General features: G+C 38.8%; 1 protein-coding gene across 2 annotated transcripts in view; it reads right to left on the bottom strand.

The window, feature by feature from the left end:
* Positions 1-592: 592 nt before the first annotated feature.
* Positions 593-18,680, bottom strand: part of GPM6A (glycoprotein M6A) — a 250,477-nt gene continuing 232,389 nt past the window's right edge. For both annotated transcript variants that reach the window (XM_068970525.1, XM_068970526.1), the window contains exons 4-7: positions 15,811-15,964; positions 8,661-8,737; positions 7,804-7,869; positions 593-2,496 (exon numbers count right to left, since the gene is read on the bottom strand). In XM_068970525.1, coding sequence (XP_068826626.1) covers positions 2,344-2,496; positions 7,804-7,869; positions 8,661-8,737; positions 15,811-15,964 — 450 coding nt within the window. In that variant the 3' untranslated portion in view covers positions 593-2,343. The remainder of the gene's footprint in view (positions 2,497-7,803; positions 7,870-8,660; positions 8,738-15,810; positions 15,965-18,680) is intronic.

The raw sequence follows: 18,680 nt of genomic DNA, 5'->3' as shown, positions 1-18,680 counted from the left end.
GTTGGTCTCACCTTGACATTTTGAAGCAAACCAATAAATCATTTTTTCTCTCTGAATTGCATTAGACATTTTTGTTTCTCTGCTAGTTTATGAAACACTAAAGAAAACACAAAGCAATAAACATTAGGCAAGGAAACAGCACAAACTGGGAATCGTTATCGTTTGCTAAATGGAATGGCCTCCACAGCCTCCACTTCACCCTCTCCCCTCTCCCCAGCATTCCCTCGCTGTAGGTCATGCACAGACTTCTCATTAAATTGTGAAGAGTTAGGTCGGCTCAACCAAGTCAGTAAGCATCCTAAGGACATAGCACTGATTGAATTGGAAAGAATGCACACACAGGAAAAAGGAATAAACAAAACAAGAAAGAAAAAAACAAAAACACACTGCAGAAACTAATAATAAGTACACAAAGTACACAAGTGTATTTATTACATTTGCAAGCACTTTGTTCTACATTTCAAAAACGCCACCATCAAGCTGTTGGCACATTTATGTACAAAACAGATTAATTGTAATGCCTGCTACAAAGCACTCTGTGAAAATACAAACTCTAATACCTGAAAAAAAAAAAAAGCCAAAAACATCAACATCATTACATAAGTTTAAAAGACAGTTTTAAAAATCATCACAAACTGTTAAGACACAGAACCGAAACACTATAAGATAGAATTTAAAGAAGCCCATTAATACTTTTGCTGAATATCTGTAATACTGCATATATCAGAAAAATGTTGAACCAGTAAGATAACCTAAGTGAAAAAAAAGAAGCAAAACCCCAAATTAATTAAATAATACTACAGAATGCATAATCATGCCACAGATAACCCTAGTAATACACCCCCTACCTACTACAAGAATTGTAAAATTATGGATGATGCACAACTAGTCATTGTACAAAGATTGTTTCACTCGATAAATTTTATTAGAAATGCACTTACACTGAGAAAAGATTTCACAATGGTCAAATAGTGCACAATACTACCTAGTTTTTATACACTGACAAGAAAGTCTTGTCAGGCTACATCATTTTAAAAGACACTTTACAGCATTCTTGTAGCATTAGAAATAACCGGAAGAAGAGTTAAGGTTAAAACAAACACCAAATTTGGTCCAATAATACTGATTGTTTTTTTTTATTCCTTTGATATAGGTACGTCTTATAAATGAATACGAATGAACATTTGGTTAAAATGACTTACTTGAAATAAAAACACAAGATATCACTACACTTTGAAAGGATACATTGTATAGTGGCCTCTGACCTCACTTTAAAAAACACTACAGGTAAACCAACATAGATTGGAAGGCTGCAAGCAAAGCTATTATATTAATGGAAGCCTTTTCAAATATATCATACACATTGGAGGGATCGTTTACAGAGGTGCAATCCATTAAAATGCTTTAAAGTAGGTAAAACAACTTCGGAAGGGTTAGTGTGCTTATTTTTAATATATCACCTTCATAAAGGTAATTAATGTTCCACATTAGCATATTAAAAGTTCCAATCCAGCCACTGCTTAAGTCACAAAGCGATCATTCACCAACAGTCCATGGTAATTATTTCTGTTAAAGTCATCGCTATACTAAACTTTAAAAGGTAAGCCTGGTGTCACTATCTTAAAAAGGTAACTAGCCATGCATTAGCATCACTGTTTCTACATGCTCACAACAGAAACATGAGTCATCAGAGAGAAATGCTTTTAAGTACATCAAGAAAAAAATAGTGTTAACAAAGATAAGAAGCACTTTTTTTAAACCTACTCTTACAAATTTAGAAATTGCACCTTAGAATGATGAAAACATTAACCAGGGCCTATAGCGACACGGCCACTGATCTTCAGACAGGATTTTTGTGTTTCGAGTCATGATATCATTTCTGTCTATTGTCATAATGTACAGTGGTCCCTTTGAAGGTTACCTGTAGTTAAACTAGTTACTGAAATCAAAACTAAAAAGTATAAAAAGCTACTTTTCTTTTCAAAACATAAGAAAGAATGCAAAAGGTGTAATGTATAACACATGGAGGTGGTTAAAAATCAAATCTCTGCATTTGACAATGTTAGTCTCTTTGATCTTACAGAATTAAGTGAGTTTGAGAAATTTAAAAACGAAAAAAGAAAAGGCTGGATAGGAGCTTGTAGAAAAGATCTGATTACACCAATTTAACAAATTAGGAAATGAAGTGCTACGCAACAAAGACGTGTATTCGGGTGATTCATAAGTCACCCCTCCATATCATTGATGAGAAGCACTTTCATTTTCTTTTTCAAAAGATTGGATGGTTGGATGGCCCTTAGTTAAACACCAATGCATTTGAGTGATCGAACTGGAAGGTGGTGTTTATGTGTACGCATTGAGCCGCTCTTTGGAGCGAGTAGAGTGGATATCGTGAAGCTCCTGCTCCTCCTTTGACTTGATGTCTTCATACTTCTGCATCCGGCAGGCATCTTTCACATAAGCCCAGTTGGCAGACAGAACCATAAGGTAGTGGACCTAGTCAAAGACAAAGATAACTGATGCGGGAAGTCTGTTCTGTGTCTTCACTACACCTTGCTATTAGGAAAGAAATGTTCAAATTATATGCGTCTGTAGAACACGTTCATTAACAAAATGGGATGAAGGTTTCTGCTGTAACAGAATATAAATAAAATATATTCCTTCCTCACTCCCCCAATGATGACAATATCTTCTTGGTGCACTTTTTTCAGTGTCTCTTTCTTCTTCTTCAGCTTTGAGGGATCCAAGGGTCTTAATTCAATATTTTAAAGCTTTTATGTGATGCTTCCTGTCCTTCTGCCCTCACTCAAACCGTAGACTACACATTTTATGGTTACGTATTTATGTTTTCTAATCTATTATAGGAAACAGTCTCACATACAGTGGACTCCAGTGAACTGGGACTAATGAAATGATACACTGCCTGATGTGTAATAGAAAACAGGTTTATGGAAACCCCAACACAAACCTGTGGATTTAATTACGTTGATTTTCCATTCAATGAATTTTGCACTTTACATTGCAAACTATAAGAGAGCAAGCAATGTGTCATGTGAATCTTGTATTATTTTGTTTAATTTTTAAAAAAATGTTTATTTGTTTATTTGGCTGCACCATTTATTTAGTTGCAGCATGCCAGATATTCAGTCTTCATTGCACCATGAGAATTCTTAGTTGCAGCAAGTGGGATCTAGTTTCCTGAGTGTGGCTGGAACCTGGACCCCCTGCTTTGGGAGAATGGAGTGTTAACCACTGGATCACCAGGGAAGTCCCTGAATCTTGCACATTTATATACATTCATAATAGCTAGAATAGTTCAAGAAGGAAGCTCCCTATTTTTCCTGATGAATACAGTGTGAAATAATGAAGCTCCTGGTTTTATCTGAATAGACTGAGCAATGAGATCACTTATTTGTTTTTCTTTCTTTGCTTTCCTTGTAGTCTTTGAGAGAGAAAAAGACGTTTTCCAATTGGTGGATTTTGATGGATGAATAGGAAAGAGAAACTAAGTTGTCAGGTATGTACTTTCTCTGAGCCTTAAAGGGTAGCATTATTTTTACTTATAATAAAGTAAAATAGAACAGTAAAAGTTTTTATTGAATTATAGCGATATTCTATATTATGTACGTTACAGGTATACAGTATAGTGATTCACAATTGCTAAAGCTTATATTCCATTTATAGTTATTATAAAACATTGGCTATATTCCAGTGTTGTAAAATATGTCCTTATAATTTATACATACTAGCTTATATCTCTTAATACCCTGACCCTATGTTGCCCCTCTTCCGTCCCTCTCTCCACCAGTACCTACTAGTTCTTTTTTTAATTTCTGTGAGTCTGTTGCTTTTTTGTATATTCACTAGCTTGTTGTACTTTTTAGAGTCCACATAGAAGCAATATCATACAGTAGCTGTCTTTCTCTATCTGACTTATCTCACTTAGCATAATACTCTTCAGGTCCATCTGCGGTGTTGCAAATGGCAAAATTTCCTTCTCTTTTATGGTTGAGTAATGTTCCATTATATATATGGAATATTACTCAGTAATATTCCATTGTATATACACCTCATCTTTTTCCATTCATCTGTTGATGGACAATTAGGTTGCTTCCATGTCTTGGAAATTGTAAATAATGCTGCTATGAACACTGGGGTTCATGTATCTTTTTGAACTAGTAATTTTTCTTTTCAGATATATACCCAGGAGTGAAGTTGCTGGGTCATATGGTAGTTCTATTTTTAGTTTTTTGAAGAACTTGAAAATTTTGATTAGTCAAGATAGGAGCTAGGCTCATTCTAGAAAAGTAGGGATGAGCATTTAGAATGCAAGGTACATTCTAAACGGTGACTACTGTAGTATGTTCATGTTCAGGCAGTCAATAGGCAGTAGAAAGGAATTCTGACAAAATAATTTTGATACAGCGATACAGTAAAACAATGAAATTCCTTTCAAATGCTGTATTTTGCTTCATTTGTTTAGAAATTGTAAGCCACATGGAAGTAGGAGCTCTGAATTATATTTCTTGCGTTTTCATAGTGAAAGCTTAATCACTGTATGTATGTGGATTAAGTAAGGCTTGTACACATAGCCAAATTTGTGTTGTCGTTGTTGCTGTGAAAATATCAAGGGCCTTGGAGAGTGCTTATCAAGCAGCTGGTACTCAGAATATTTGCCATAGGAATGAATTTATTTTTAGATGTTCAGAAACTTTCTCTTTGAAATCTGAGAAAAATATGACCCTTAAATTATTACTAAGAATCTATGAGTTAAATACTAAAAAGAATGTCAATGTTACTGAAAAGAATGTCAGCGTTACTCTATTTTAGAGACTGGAGTTTCCCAGCAGGTTTTCAGATATTTCACCTGGCCCTAGGTTAATGCAAGCTCCAGGCTTGTTACCGGACCTCAGCAGATGAATCCTAAACACCGAAATCTAGAGATGCTAAGTTGACTACTTTTGTCAGCAGACAGACGTTCCTAATATAATAAAAAAAATAATAATGGAGTAGTGCTATGCCCTGCTTAGTTGCTCAGTTGTGTCCGACTCTTTGTGACCCTATAGACTGTAGCCCACCAGGCTCCTCTGTCCATGGTGATTCTCCAGGCAAGGATATGTGAGTGGGTTGCCATACCTCCTCCAGGGGATCTTCCCAACCTAGGGATCGAACCCAGGTGTCCCACATGCAGGCGGAGTACAGCACACATGAATCTTGGTCCAAATCCTTACAACCCTTGCCTTAAATGACAGAGGATTTTTAAATACCTTGGTAGAGTGAAATTCATCTCAATTTTCTGACATCTAATATAGAAATAATTATGGTAGCTGTCTTCTGAGATCTGAATGAGATGTGTTGAGGTTAATGACAGTTGCTATCTTACCAGTCCTGATAAAGCATTTGATGGTAACTTCGACAAAGTATATTTTAAAGAAATGTTAGCCTATAGCAGTGCTATGGAAGGTATATTAATACTGGGAACAATAGAAGTAGTTCTATCAGTATTTTCTGTTTCCAGAAACATAAACTTGGGATGTCAATCAATATTTAGAAGTTATTTACTTCTTAAGGAATTTATGCTTTGCTTTTATTTAGTTATGTAAAAGGATGGTTAGTACTTATGAAAGTAATCTTCTAAACTCTTGCTGTTTGAAATAAAATTTATTTATAAGTTAATTCCTAAATCTATGCAGATTTCTTAAGAAATACATAACATCTAAATTTTCTATCATCTTAAAACCTTTTGATAATAGAATCACTTTATAGGAAGCATTTTTAGAGTCATTTAAACACTATTTTGTTCAGACAGGTACTTTTCACTAATGTGTGCCTGAAGGCATGTGTTTTTACACAAAATTTTACACACACCTATGTTGCAAATGCAAACAAATGCTCTATTATGTACTTCTTTTCATAAAATGATTTGATAGATGTTTTATACATGGGTGTGCATTGCTTGAAGATACACGACCCTAGATTTATCCATTGTGCAGAAATGTGAGGGTGGATGCAGGTGAACAGATGTTTCCTGTTATCTCACAGCCAGGCTATTTGGGATGATGGGGTCTGGGATATCATTGCCCAGAACCTATGGATGATTCTATGTTAAGAATATAAGGCCTTTGCTTATTGTTTTATTGTGACCCCTCAATTACTCAGGCAGCGAGATCTTGTTAAACATCTCATATTCTGAAGTGAAATTCTTATGGAGACATTTATACACCAAATTTACAATGTTGAGCAATTAACATGATATTGAATTAAAATATCTGAAAATCCACCATGGCCCTGATATGGCTATTTTTGTCAGGTATTTTTGAAAATAGGGTGGTGCTAGTGGTATAGAACCTGGGGACACGGGAGATGCTGGTTCGATCCCTGGGTTGGGAAGACTCCCTGGAGGAGGCCATTGCAACCCACTCCAGGATTCTTGCCCAGAGAATCCTATGGACAAAGGAGCCCCACCGGTGGGCTACAGTCCCTGGGGTTGCAAAGAGTCAGACATGACTGAAGTGACATATATACACACTTTTGAAAACAGTTTTATAAAACAGAGTCAGGTCTTAATGCAAATTGATTTATGAAGTCACTGAAAATAATTGGTTCGAAGCGGCTCACCGGCACATTGTCTCTGCTTTCCTGTTATTAGTCTTTTACAAGAGAAAAGCACTCATTTTTTTTCCGAATGTTTCTTTCACCAACACGTTGGACAATGTATTGGCACCATAAGGAAAGGAATTAGATAGTTCCAAATTAACTCATCATTTCTGGGTATTAAAGTAGCTGTTCCATAGCTGAGGTTTTACTGGGCACCTTCTAGAGCTCTCTGCCACATATATTCTAGGACATGAAAGTAAGGACAGAGGAACCCGGCTACAAAAGCTCCTACAATGTGCAGGGTCCGTGTTCATCGTTGTCACTTGGCCTCCCACTAAACAAAATGGAACTCATGGTGAGTTACAGAGAAGAGACTGGATCTGGCAAAATTCAGGTCCTCAAAACTTGGTAAAACCTGACTTTCAGGACTTGTTCTTAATATTTTTTAAGAAAGTTATATACAGAAGACACGACCAGAAACTACTAAAGTTTATGTGAAGAAAAATAAATTAATCCTTTTTTCATAAATGACTCCATAAGGAGGAAAAAAGGGTAACGTACGATAAGGAATTGATTAAATTATTTGAATATCCCATTGATGCATATGTGCTGCTGCTGCTGCTGCTAAGTCACTCCAGTTGTGTCCGACTCTGTGCGACCCCATAGACGGCAGCCCACCAGGCTCCCCCGTCCCTGGGATTCTCCAGGCAAGAACACAGGAGTGGGTTGCCATTCCCCTCTCCAATGCATGAAAGTGAAAAGTGAAAGGGAAGTCGCTCAGTCGTGTCCGACTCCCAGCGACCCCATGGACTGCAGCCCATCAGGCTCCTCTGTCCATGGGATTTTCCAGGCAAGAGTACTGGAGTGGGGTGCCATTGCCTTAGTATATGCCAAATAAATGACTTTTTATGTTAATAGTAGCCTCACATCTAAAATGCTAAGGAATTTACTTATTTTGGTTAGTGTTACCAATATTATGGAGCATTTGAATCCTTCAACTGATTACTAAATGTCAATTCTATTGTAACAAATATCTTTCTTTAGAGTAAGCCTTATTTTTCACTTAATTATTTGCTCATTCTCCCCCTCTCTTTTTTAAAATGATGCTAAAACACATATGATTCCTACAAACTTTGGATATTAGAGGCAAATGATCGTCTCTACAGGCAAACTGAAAAACCAAGCCTCAGAGCTTTGAGGTCTTACCATAGCGATGACTGCAGCCCCAGCTCCGGCAAGAGCAACAATAAACAAGTGGAAGGTCATGTTCAGCTGCAAGAGAAACCAGAGAGAAAAAGACATGCATCAGGGTTACAAGAGAAGAGTGATAAGGCGTCCACAGCCTTATGAGTAGGAACTCTGCTCATCTTTAACAGAAGTGCACCTCACAATATCTTTTCTTCTGCTGCTGCTGCTGCTAAGTCACTTCAGTCGTGTCCAACTCTGTGCAACCCCATAGATGGCAGCCCACCAGGCTCCCCTGTCCCTGGGATTCTCCAGGCAAGAACATGGGAGTGGGTTGCCATTTCCTTCTCCAGTGCATGAAAGTGAAAAGTGAAAGTGAAGTCGCTCAGTCGTGTCTAACTCTTAGTGACCCCATGGACTCAGCCCACCAGGCTCCTCCATCCATGGGATTTTCCAGGCTAGAGTACTGGAGTGGGGTGCCATTGCCTTCTCCGTGTTTCCTCCTGAAAGTTGTTTAAATCTTTGCAACTGCACTATTTTAGTATAATTTCATGTTAAAGATGAGATCATTATTAATAATGATGATTTCCAGTAATATTATAACCACGAAGGCTATGGCATATCTTTTAAAATATAGCCTTATGATTTTCCAACTTTCACTAAAATGATAGTTTCTAGAAAAAATTTTTATCATAATTTTTATTGAAATATGCAGAGTATCTCATTCTTATTTATTTTCTCATCCCCCTGCATAACAACATTGCAAGTGAACTTGCCTTGAAAGAAAAAGGCAGGAATTTGATGTCACTTTAATTATATATCAAATAACAAAATGAAGCTCAAATTCTAACAAAATTAAAGGCTGTAACAACACTCACCTCAGTGGATTCACACATTCTCAGGAAGTTCTCAGAGACAGTGCAAATTTTCTTTTCCTCTCCAATTGTCACAATCCCTACAATATTCAGAAAAGTACAGTTTAACATTTTACATATTTTCAGGATCCCAGAGAGAGAAAAAAAAAAAAACTTGAGTGGATAAAATATAAGTAAGTTTCCTTTTATGTGATATTATAATGGAAAAACTCTTCCTCAGCTCTCGTGGCTTGATAATAATCATGAAAAATAAAACTTAGAATGGAAGATCAAGACTATTCAAGCCTCAAGCAATTTAAAACATTTTCAATCTGAATTCAATGGGATCTAGCCACCAGAATCTTCAGATTCAATTGTAGCTACTTCATTGGTTTGGTCCATTAATGTCATGGTGTAGGCATCAGAATTATTTGGATAACTGTGCTCCAGATGAAGTCAGGATCTAAAAGTATTCTGCTTGTACAAAGCCTCCGTTAGTCTATAAAAGCATACTGCCCAAAGGAGCAATTTTTCTCCGCTAACGCTGAAAACAGTGTTATTAGTAAGAAGAAATAAAAAGCTGCAATTTCACTCCTGTTTATCCTTGCTCTAGTTGGTTTATGGATCAACTGCATCAGAATCTCCTGACTAGACATCTCTTCAAGAAAATTAGAGATACCAAGGGAACATTTCATGCAAAGATGGGCACAATAAAGGACAGAAATGGTATGGACCTGACAGAAGCAGAAGATATTAAGAAGAGGTGGCGAGAATACACAGAAGAACTGTACAAAAAAGATGTTCATGAGCCAGATAATCACAATGGTATGATCACTCACCTAGAGTCAGACATCCTGGAATGTGAAGTCAAGTGGGCCTTAGAAAGCATCACTACGAACAAAGCTAGTGGAGGTGATGGAATTCCAGTTGAGCTATTTCAAATCCTAAAAGATGATGTTGTGAAAGTGCTGCACTCAATATGCCAGCAAATTTGGAAGACTCAACAGTGGCCTCAGGACTGGAAAAGGCCAGTTTTCATTCCAATCCCAAAGAAAGGGAATGCCAAAGAATGTTCAAGCTACTGCACAATTGCACTCATCTCACATGCTAGTAAAGTAATGCTCAAAATTCTCCAAGTCAGGCTTCAACAGTACGTGAACTTTCAGATGTTCAAGCTGGATTTAGAAAAGGCAGAGGAACCAGAGATCAAATTGCCAACATCTTGTGGATCATTGAAAAAGCAAGAGAGTTCCGGAAAAACATCTACACGACTGAGCGACTGAACTGAACTGACTGCTTTAGTGACTATGCCTAAGCCTTTGACTGTGTGGATCACAATAAACTGTGGAAAATTCTGAAAGAGATGGGAATACCAGACCACCTGACCTGCCTCCTGAGAAATCTGCATGCAGGTCAGGAAACAACAGTTAGAACTGGACATGGAACAACAGACTGGTTCCAAATAAGAAAAGGAGTACGTCAAGGCTGTATATTGTCACCCTGCTTATTTAACTTATATGCAGAGTACATCATGAGAAACACTGCGCTGGATGAAGTACAAGCTGGAATCAAGATTGCCAGGAGAAATACAAATAACCTCAGATATGCAGAGGACACCACCCCTACGGCACAAAGTGAAGGAGAACTAAAGAGCCTCTTGAGGAAAATAAAAAGTTGGCTTAAGGCTCAACATTAAGAAAACGAAGATGATGGCATCTGGTTCCATCACTTCATGGCAAATAGATGGGGAAACAGTGGAAACAGTGTCAGACTTTATTTTGGGGGGGCTCCAAAATCACTGCCGATGGTGATTGCAGCCATGAAATTAAAAGACACTTGCTCCTTGGAAGAAAAGTTATGACCGACCATCACAGCACATTAAAAAGTAGAGACATTACTTTGCCAACAAAGATCTGTCTGGTCAAAGCTCTGGTTTTTCCAGTAGTCACGTATGGATATGAGAGGTGGACTATAAAGAAAGCTGAGTGCCGAAGAATTGATGCTTTTGAACTGTGGTGTTAGAGAAGACTCTTGAGAGTCCCCTGGACTGGAAGGAGATCCAACCAGTCCATCCTAAAGGAGATCAGTCCTGAATATTCATTGGAAGGACTGATGCTGAAGCTGAAGCGCCAATACTTTGGCCACCTGATGCAAAGAACTGACTCACTGGAAAAGACCCTGATGCTGAGAAAGACTGAAGGCAGGAGGAGAAGGGGACAACAGAGGATGAGAAGTTGGATGACATCATCGACTCAGTGGACATGAATTTGAGTGAACTCCAGGAGTTGATGATGGACAGGGAGGCCTGGTGTGCTGCAGTCTTTGGGGTCGCAAAGAGTCAAGCACGACTGAGTGACTGAACTGAACAGCATCAGAATCTCCTGGGGAACTACCACAAGTTTGTATCTCTGGATCCACCGGAGGACTAATCCATCAGAGTCTGTGAACGTTTGCCAGGAGTATTGAATTTTTAACAAGCACATAGGTGATGCACTGCCACAGACCTCATTTTACAGAAGTGATCAAGTTCATCCTAAAATGGGTCTTTGATTTTGTTTTGAGAACTCCTGAAGTGTTAAACACATATATACATGAAAGGAAAAATTCACAACTTCTGGGCAAACTAATACCTCAGCTTTTAGCACTTGCTGCATAACAATATATGGACATATTATTTAGTTTTAATATGTACACATATTCACACATTCTTAGCTTTGAGGTGCACCATCAACTCTCCACGTTTATGGATCTGCTTATACCAACCTGCTTTGCCAATGGTTTGGGCAATTATTTCAGTTAAAAAAAAAATCTACTTGCAATATCTTGAATTCAGAGATCCTTCTCTGGGACCTTCCTTTTTTGCCATGGGAAGCCTAAGAGGGGTTAAAAAGAACCTCTGGAAGATGTGTCTAATAAATCATCATTAGTGAGAAATCTTCTCAGGAAAGGCTATCTTTCTCCTTGCTGATCTGTTGCAGACTTCATTCATTCACATGAAACACCCTGGCTATGCATGCATTTCTCTGCCTATTTCTTTATTCGCATTTGCAGCAAAACTTCTAGGAAGTGTTGCTTAGTCTCCGTCTGCAATTCCTTTCTTTCCATTTTCGCTTAAACCCTTTCGAGTCAAATTTCACCCCAATCCTCCACTGAAACTTTCCTTATGAAGATCACTCATGCGCTCCACATTGTTAAATCTGAAGGTGAATTCTCAGTTCACCTTCTATTCGCCAGTCAGCAGTACTGGAGGCAGCTGATGACTCCCACAAGGCTTCCCTGGTGGCTCAGTGGTTAAAGAATCTGCCTGCCAATGCAGGAGATGTGGGTTCGATCCTTGGGTTGGGAAGATTCCCTGGAGAAGGAAGTGGCAACCCACTCCAGTATTCTTGCCTGGGAAATCTCATGGACAGAGGAGACTTGCATCCTTCATGGTCTCTTTATTTGGATTCCAAAATCTACATCCTCCTGCTTTTGCCTTTCTGTTCTCACCGGCTTCTCCCTCTCAGTATCTTTGTCTGGTTCCTCCAGCAAGCTAGGATCTCTTTCAGTGGTGCTTCTCAGTGTCCGGTCCTCAGTTATCTGTCTCCTTTGCTGACCTCGGCCGTTCTCAGAGCTTTCAACTTTAAACATTATCAAGATTCCTAAATCCATACAGGCAGCCCCATACTTCTCTCCTGAAACCAAGACCCAAATATCCAACTTCTTACTTGACAACTCTATTGAGTCCTCTAATAAGCACCCGAAAAACACCACTGCCAAAACTGAAGTCTCATCTTCTCCCTTGCCTGCCCCACTCCTGAGCAAGCTCTTCTGGTTGGCTTTCCCATCTCATTTGATAGCTAATCAGCCTTCCCAGTTGCTTAATCAAAAAGATGAATTCCTTCTTGAATCCTCTTCCTGTCGACCCCCACACACAACCCATCAGGAAATTCTGTTGCCTCTGTCTGTACCCATTGTGATCCACAATTGGGGGGTTGGTTTTTTTCTTTTCTGATGCCCTTTGTTTATAACTTGATTGCATATGAACATTAAGGATTCTTATTAAAGATGTATTATTTGGAGGGTAAATAAATGCTGTCCAGGCAGTAGATTCTTCATTAAGAGCAAACAGAAAGCCTGTACAGATGATGTGAAAGGTTGCATGACACCTCTGCATGTCACAGAAAAAGGCTAAGCCTGAATAAATCCTGGATGAAAGTGCAAGAAGAGAGTGAATAAGTTGCCTTAACTCAACATTCAGAAAACATTCATGGCATCTGGTCCCATCACTTCATGGCAAATAGATGGGGAAACAGTGGAAACAGTGACACACTTTATTTTTTTGGCCTCCAAAATTACCACAGATGGTGACTGCAGCCATGAAATTAAGACACTTGCTCCTTGGAAGAAAAGCTATGACCAACCTAGTTCAGTTCAGTTAAGTTCAGTCGCTCAGTCATGTCCGACTTTTTGCGACCCCATGAATTGCAGTACACCAGGCCTCCCTGTCCATCACCAACTCCGAGAGTTCACTCAAACTCACATCCATCGAGTCGGTGATGCCATCCAGCCATCTCATTCTCTGTCGTCCCCTTCTCCTTCTGCCCCCAATCCCTCCCAGCATCAGAGTGTATTCCAATGAGTCAACTCTTTGCATGAGGTGGCCAAAGTACTGGAGTTTCAGCTTTAGCATCATTCCTTCCAAAGAATACCCAGGACTGATCTTTTCAGTTCAGTTCAGTTCAGTTGCTCAGTTGTGTCCAACTCTTTGCGACCCCATGAATCGCAGCATGCCAGGCCTCCCTGTCCACCACCAACTCTCGGAGTTCACCCAGATTCACATCCATCGAGTCAGTGATGCCATCCAGCCATCTCATCCTCTGTCGTCCCCTTCTCCTCCTGCCCCCAATCCCTCCCAGCATCAAAGTCTTTTCCAACGAGTCAACTCTTAGCATGAGGTGGCCAAAGTAGACAGCATATTAAAAAGCAGAGACATTACTTTCCCAACAAAAGTCCATCTAGTCAAAGCTATGGTTTTCCCTGTAGTCATGCATGGATGTGAGAGTTGGACTATAAAGAAAGCTGAGCACTGAAGATGCTTTTGAACTGTGGTATTGGAGAAGACTCTTGAGAGTCCCTTAGACTGCAAGGAGATCCAACCAGTCCATCCTAAAGGAAACCAGTCCTGAATATTCATTGGAAGGACTGATGCTGAAGCTGAAACTCCAATATTTTGGCCACCTAATGTGAAGAACTGACTCATCTGAGAATACCCTGATGCTGGGAAAGATTGAATGTGGGAAGAGAAGGGGACGACAGAGGATGAGATGGTTGGATGGCATCACCGACTTGATGGACATGAGTTTGATCAGCTCCAGGAGTCGGTGATAGACAGGGAGGCCTGGTGTGCTGCAGGCCATGGGGTCGCAAGGAGTCATACATGACTGAGCAACTGAACTGAACTATGCTGTAACAGGGCTAAGGTTCAAAGAGCAGCTTTAATCATAGTCATGCTTCACACTTACCAGATGTATGTCCCCTACAATATCTGGGATGTACTGGACTAAATATATTGCTTATCAGAAATTCAAACTTAACTGGGTGTCCTGTAATTTACCTGGCAACCCTCTCTGTGAGACTAGCCACATCTCTTCCAATTTTAATTTTTCAGATTAGAAGAATTAAAGGAAGACATTTTAGTTGGGGGTGGGGAATGCTGAAGTTAGGGCTGTGGTTTTCCGAGCAGCTATTTTCCAGTGACCTTCAGCAGCAGGTGCCAAGGTTTCCTTTTCCTGTGTTTACATGGACATGATTCCAAGGTTAAAACTTTCCCCAGAGAAGACCTGTCCATGTTCCTTCCGTCATCTTCTTGCCAAGAACCCCATGCACAGAGCAGATCATCCTGATTTTCATTTGCATCACGCAATGGGGGCTGAAACTCCTTCCATCAAGAGCGTAGGTGGACACTGTTTTAGAACATTGGGCTAGCTGGTGATGGACTGGTTCGACCATACCCTGCAGTCTGTCTACAGTCTAACTTCAGAGCCACAGTCTAACCTTGTGATCCCCTCTACTGAACTGTTTCCCACTTGCCTGAAGTACGGGGACACCCGCATTAGAGAAAAACATTTAGAACACTTTATTAGATTTTAAAGGTCTTCCCTGGTGGCTTGGATGGTAAAGAATTCACCTGCAATGCAAGAGACCTGGGTTCGATCCCTGGGTCAGGAAGATCCCCTGGAGAAGGGAATGTCAATCCACTAACAGTTGTGTTGTAAAAAAAAAAAAAAAATCAGTTTGAGCACATGACTTTGCATATCTTCTATAAATTCTGTAGCCCCCATATCATTACAAAGGATGGGATGGAATTCCAAACAGGTTAGGTGAGATTAGACTCAACTTTCCTCATTCATAGTTCAGTACTTGTTTCAACAGTGAGGCAGCTCACTTCAAGCCAAAAACAGACTCTGAAACTGGATGGAGAGAATCCAGCGCTGTCACTTACTAGCTGTGTCACCTTGGACAGGAAGTTAACCTCCTGGTACCTCACTTTTGCCATTTATAAAGAGGATAACCACAGGATCCACCACATAGAATTACTGTGAGAACTAAACAGGCAAACATATACAAACTATTGTAAGCCCTTATGCACATAAGAAATTATTATTATTACATGAGGTTTCAGCCCTAAATAAAAATAACCTAAGAGGACCTACTGAGTTTTTTTAAATTATGAAATGGTAAAGTTAATTTTTTCCCCTGTTTCAGAAAACAATGAAGTATCTATTTCTTAGGTGAGCTTCATAGCAGACTTCACAGACTATATAGTTTATCAGGGGAGAATGAAAATACTATGCAAACACTACACGGTTCATGTCATAAGAGTGACTTGCACTCACTCTGAAGTTCCCTTAGTTTGGTTTTAAAAGAATGACTTAAACGTGAAGATTCGGATGCATCTCTCTCTTTGGTCAAAGTAACGATTGTTCCAAAGTGGTTTATGCTAGTTTGCTCAGTTGCTCAGTCATTTCCAACCCCTTGCGACCCTTAGGACTGTAGCCTGCCAGGTTCCTGTGTCCCTGGGACTTTTCAGGCAAGAATACTGGGGTGGGTTTCTGTTTTCTTTTCCATTACACTAGTTTAAAATGAAGCAAACTATGTGAGGTGCTGTATTTACAGCCAGGGATACACCTACCAAACTGACGAAGGTCCAGGCAGAGATTTGCTCCCTCCACTAAGGTGGTGTTTCGGCAGATGGTCCACAGGTTGAAATACATGTAAACTGGCAGTGAGGTGAATGCCGTGACTCCCAGCCAGGCCAGCATGAAAAGGTATGTCAGCATAATAAACTGCAACAGAGAAAAGTCGAGACAGAAAACATATAATCTACTGGGAAGGAGGGATTCTGTGTTTAACCTACACAGCTCAATATTTATCACAACTCTGGTAGGTCCTGCCACCAGTAAAGAAGCTAAGAGATGGTGAACACGGATCATGAGAAGAAAGGGGCTGGAAAACTGCATCACAGAGGTTTTGATGGACAAAGGAAGAGTTCCTCCATCTGCACCTTAATGCCTGTTTCATTCATGTATTGATCTCGAAAATCTCACCACACATTTTTTAAACTTTAGCAAACATTAACTGATAAATTTAAGATGTGATCCTGCACATTGAGTTAAAACTTTGCCAATAGCTTTGTATGACAACTAAATGGGCACAAATTCACATCATAAATATTTAAGCTACTTAATCATGTTTACATTTAACATTCTAAGTACGATGACTCACAGGTCATTTTGGTATATAATGATATGAGTGTGTATTTCTACTCTTTTTTAATGACTTTTGTAAACTTTAAGTCTAAATCTTCTTTCATGCATACTAATTTTACCTTTGACTGACTGGTTGATTTATCAAGCACTGACATGCTACTCATTCACTGTGTCCCCAGCCTAGATGTCACATTTGTTTAGAAGAAGTGGGGCCTTAGAACATGCTGGTTAAAGGCACAGATTTCTGAACTGGTTTGAGTCCAGGCTGCTTTTTATGCCTCTTTGTGATTAATTTAGCAGAGCATGCCTGCTAAACTGATCTGAAATTACAATGACAATTGTAATCTACAGTTGTAATCACTGCATGACTGTTGAGAGGCTGGACTGAGATGATTCGGTGGAAGCACTGAGCATCAAACCTGGCGCATATGAAGCCCAGACAAAGTATTAGTACTTTTTATTCTAGGTAGTATTATTGTAGTAATAGTAGTAGTAATAATCATTACTACTGCCACCAAACATATATCTTGCCTGAATAATAGGAATGTGTAGAAGTAGGAAATTAGGCTTCATTTCACGTTTGGAGAAAATAAAAAGCATGAGAAGTTCTCAAGTCTGGGAAAATTATTTAATGAGGACTTCCGCTGGAAGAGGAAGGCTCTCAGAAGTCTGGAAACTACCCTAAACTGAAGAAATCTTGTTAATGGAACTCCTGGGAGAAAAAAAGCTCTGTTTATTAACATTTTCATTATTCAGAACTGTAGACCTCAGTGCTGATTTACAATCTCAAGAATAATAAGCATGATACTGCCCCTCCAGACCCAGTCCTCTGGAGGGTAATGGCGACTCAGAGCCCACAGAAGAGTCATCAGCAGGCCTTTTGGCTCCATTCGGCCTTGTTTTCCTTTCTGACCCGGGGGACTTTTCAAAAGCTTCTTTTGATGGTGCTCTTCACAGTAGAATGGGACTTTGGATTTGATGGGTTTACACTCAAACTGGCCTGGAATTCTCTGAACTGTGTTGCTGCTGCTACTTCACAAGGCAATGGAAGGAGTGAATTCTGAAACCGTATTTGCTATAATGTCACAGCATAGTAATAAAGCTAAATTTTATGGAATCAATCTTTGCTGCAAGAACATGTTTTCATGAGGAATAGTGCATTAACTTTTGTTCTAACATACAAAAGATTTTACTTCTGAGTTGGAGTACAAACAGTTACATTTTAGGGAGTTCATAGTCACTAAAGTATCTATACTGAACATTCTAAAAATATAAGGCTATTTTCCTACTTTATGTTTTTCCTTAGAATCTGATAATTACTAAGATTGAAAAATTATTTGAATTGATAAAGTGTGATTCTAGGTAAAAATTCTCTATATGTAATAAAATATCTCATGATTATCATCTTATTTCTAGCTTTCCACTGCTAGTAATATGACAGGTATTTTGTTGTCTGAGCATTAAATAAATGAGCTACTCTTTTTTTCTAAACTGAGTTATAATTGATATATATCATTATATCAGTTTCAGGTGTACAACATAATGGTTTGATATTTGTATATATTGTGAAACGGTCATTGCAATAAGTCTAGTTAACATCTGTCACCATACATTGTTATTGTTATAAATATTTTGTAAACTATTTATTCACATGTAGTGTTTATTGCCTTGAACAATATATTTTACTTTCTAAACTAAACAGCAGTGGCCCTGTTTATAGAAAGGAGATAGGGATGGGTCTTATGGAAGTCTAATATATAAAGTGGACTCACTGGCTTTTCCTATTTCAGCCACAGTTTAATGTATCTCTCACTTATATTAAAACACTGACCATTTCCTCCTAATTCACAAAGAAAAATATCTCAGTAAAATTTCTTTGGTTTGGTTTAGATTAGTTAACTTGTTGATCTTAGATGGTAAAAACTGTCATTTTTTAATGACATTAATGCCATTTAATGCCATTAAATGATAAAGACCTGGGTGCCAGATTCATAATTAATATCCAGCAATCTTATTATCACATCATCATTGAGTACCATTTCATCAGAACATGCAAATGACTTTCACAATAGGTACCTTCTTGTTACCATAGTTCTTGTTTTGTGTTTTATTCAAAATACATTTGTTGAGGGTCTAATATGTGTTAGTATTACACTCAACAATCTTGCTGTGAATTCCTTCTTAGTGGCTTAAAATTTTAAAAAATATGTATTATTGTTTTGATTTCAACCTAGATGTTCTAATTATTGTTTGAAATTTAGAAGGGAGGTTGAAATACCAAACTGCAAGAAAC

This window comes from Capricornis sumatraensis, chromosome 4 (genome assembly GCF_032405125.1).
Source record: "Capricornis sumatraensis isolate serow.1 chromosome 4, serow.2, whole genome shotgun sequence".
NCBI lineage: Eukaryota > Metazoa > Chordata > Mammalia > Artiodactyla > Bovidae > Capricornis > Capricornis sumatraensis.
The sequence above is the reverse complement of the archived record's forward strand: the minus strand, read 5'-3'. Positions and strand labels throughout refer to the sequence as shown.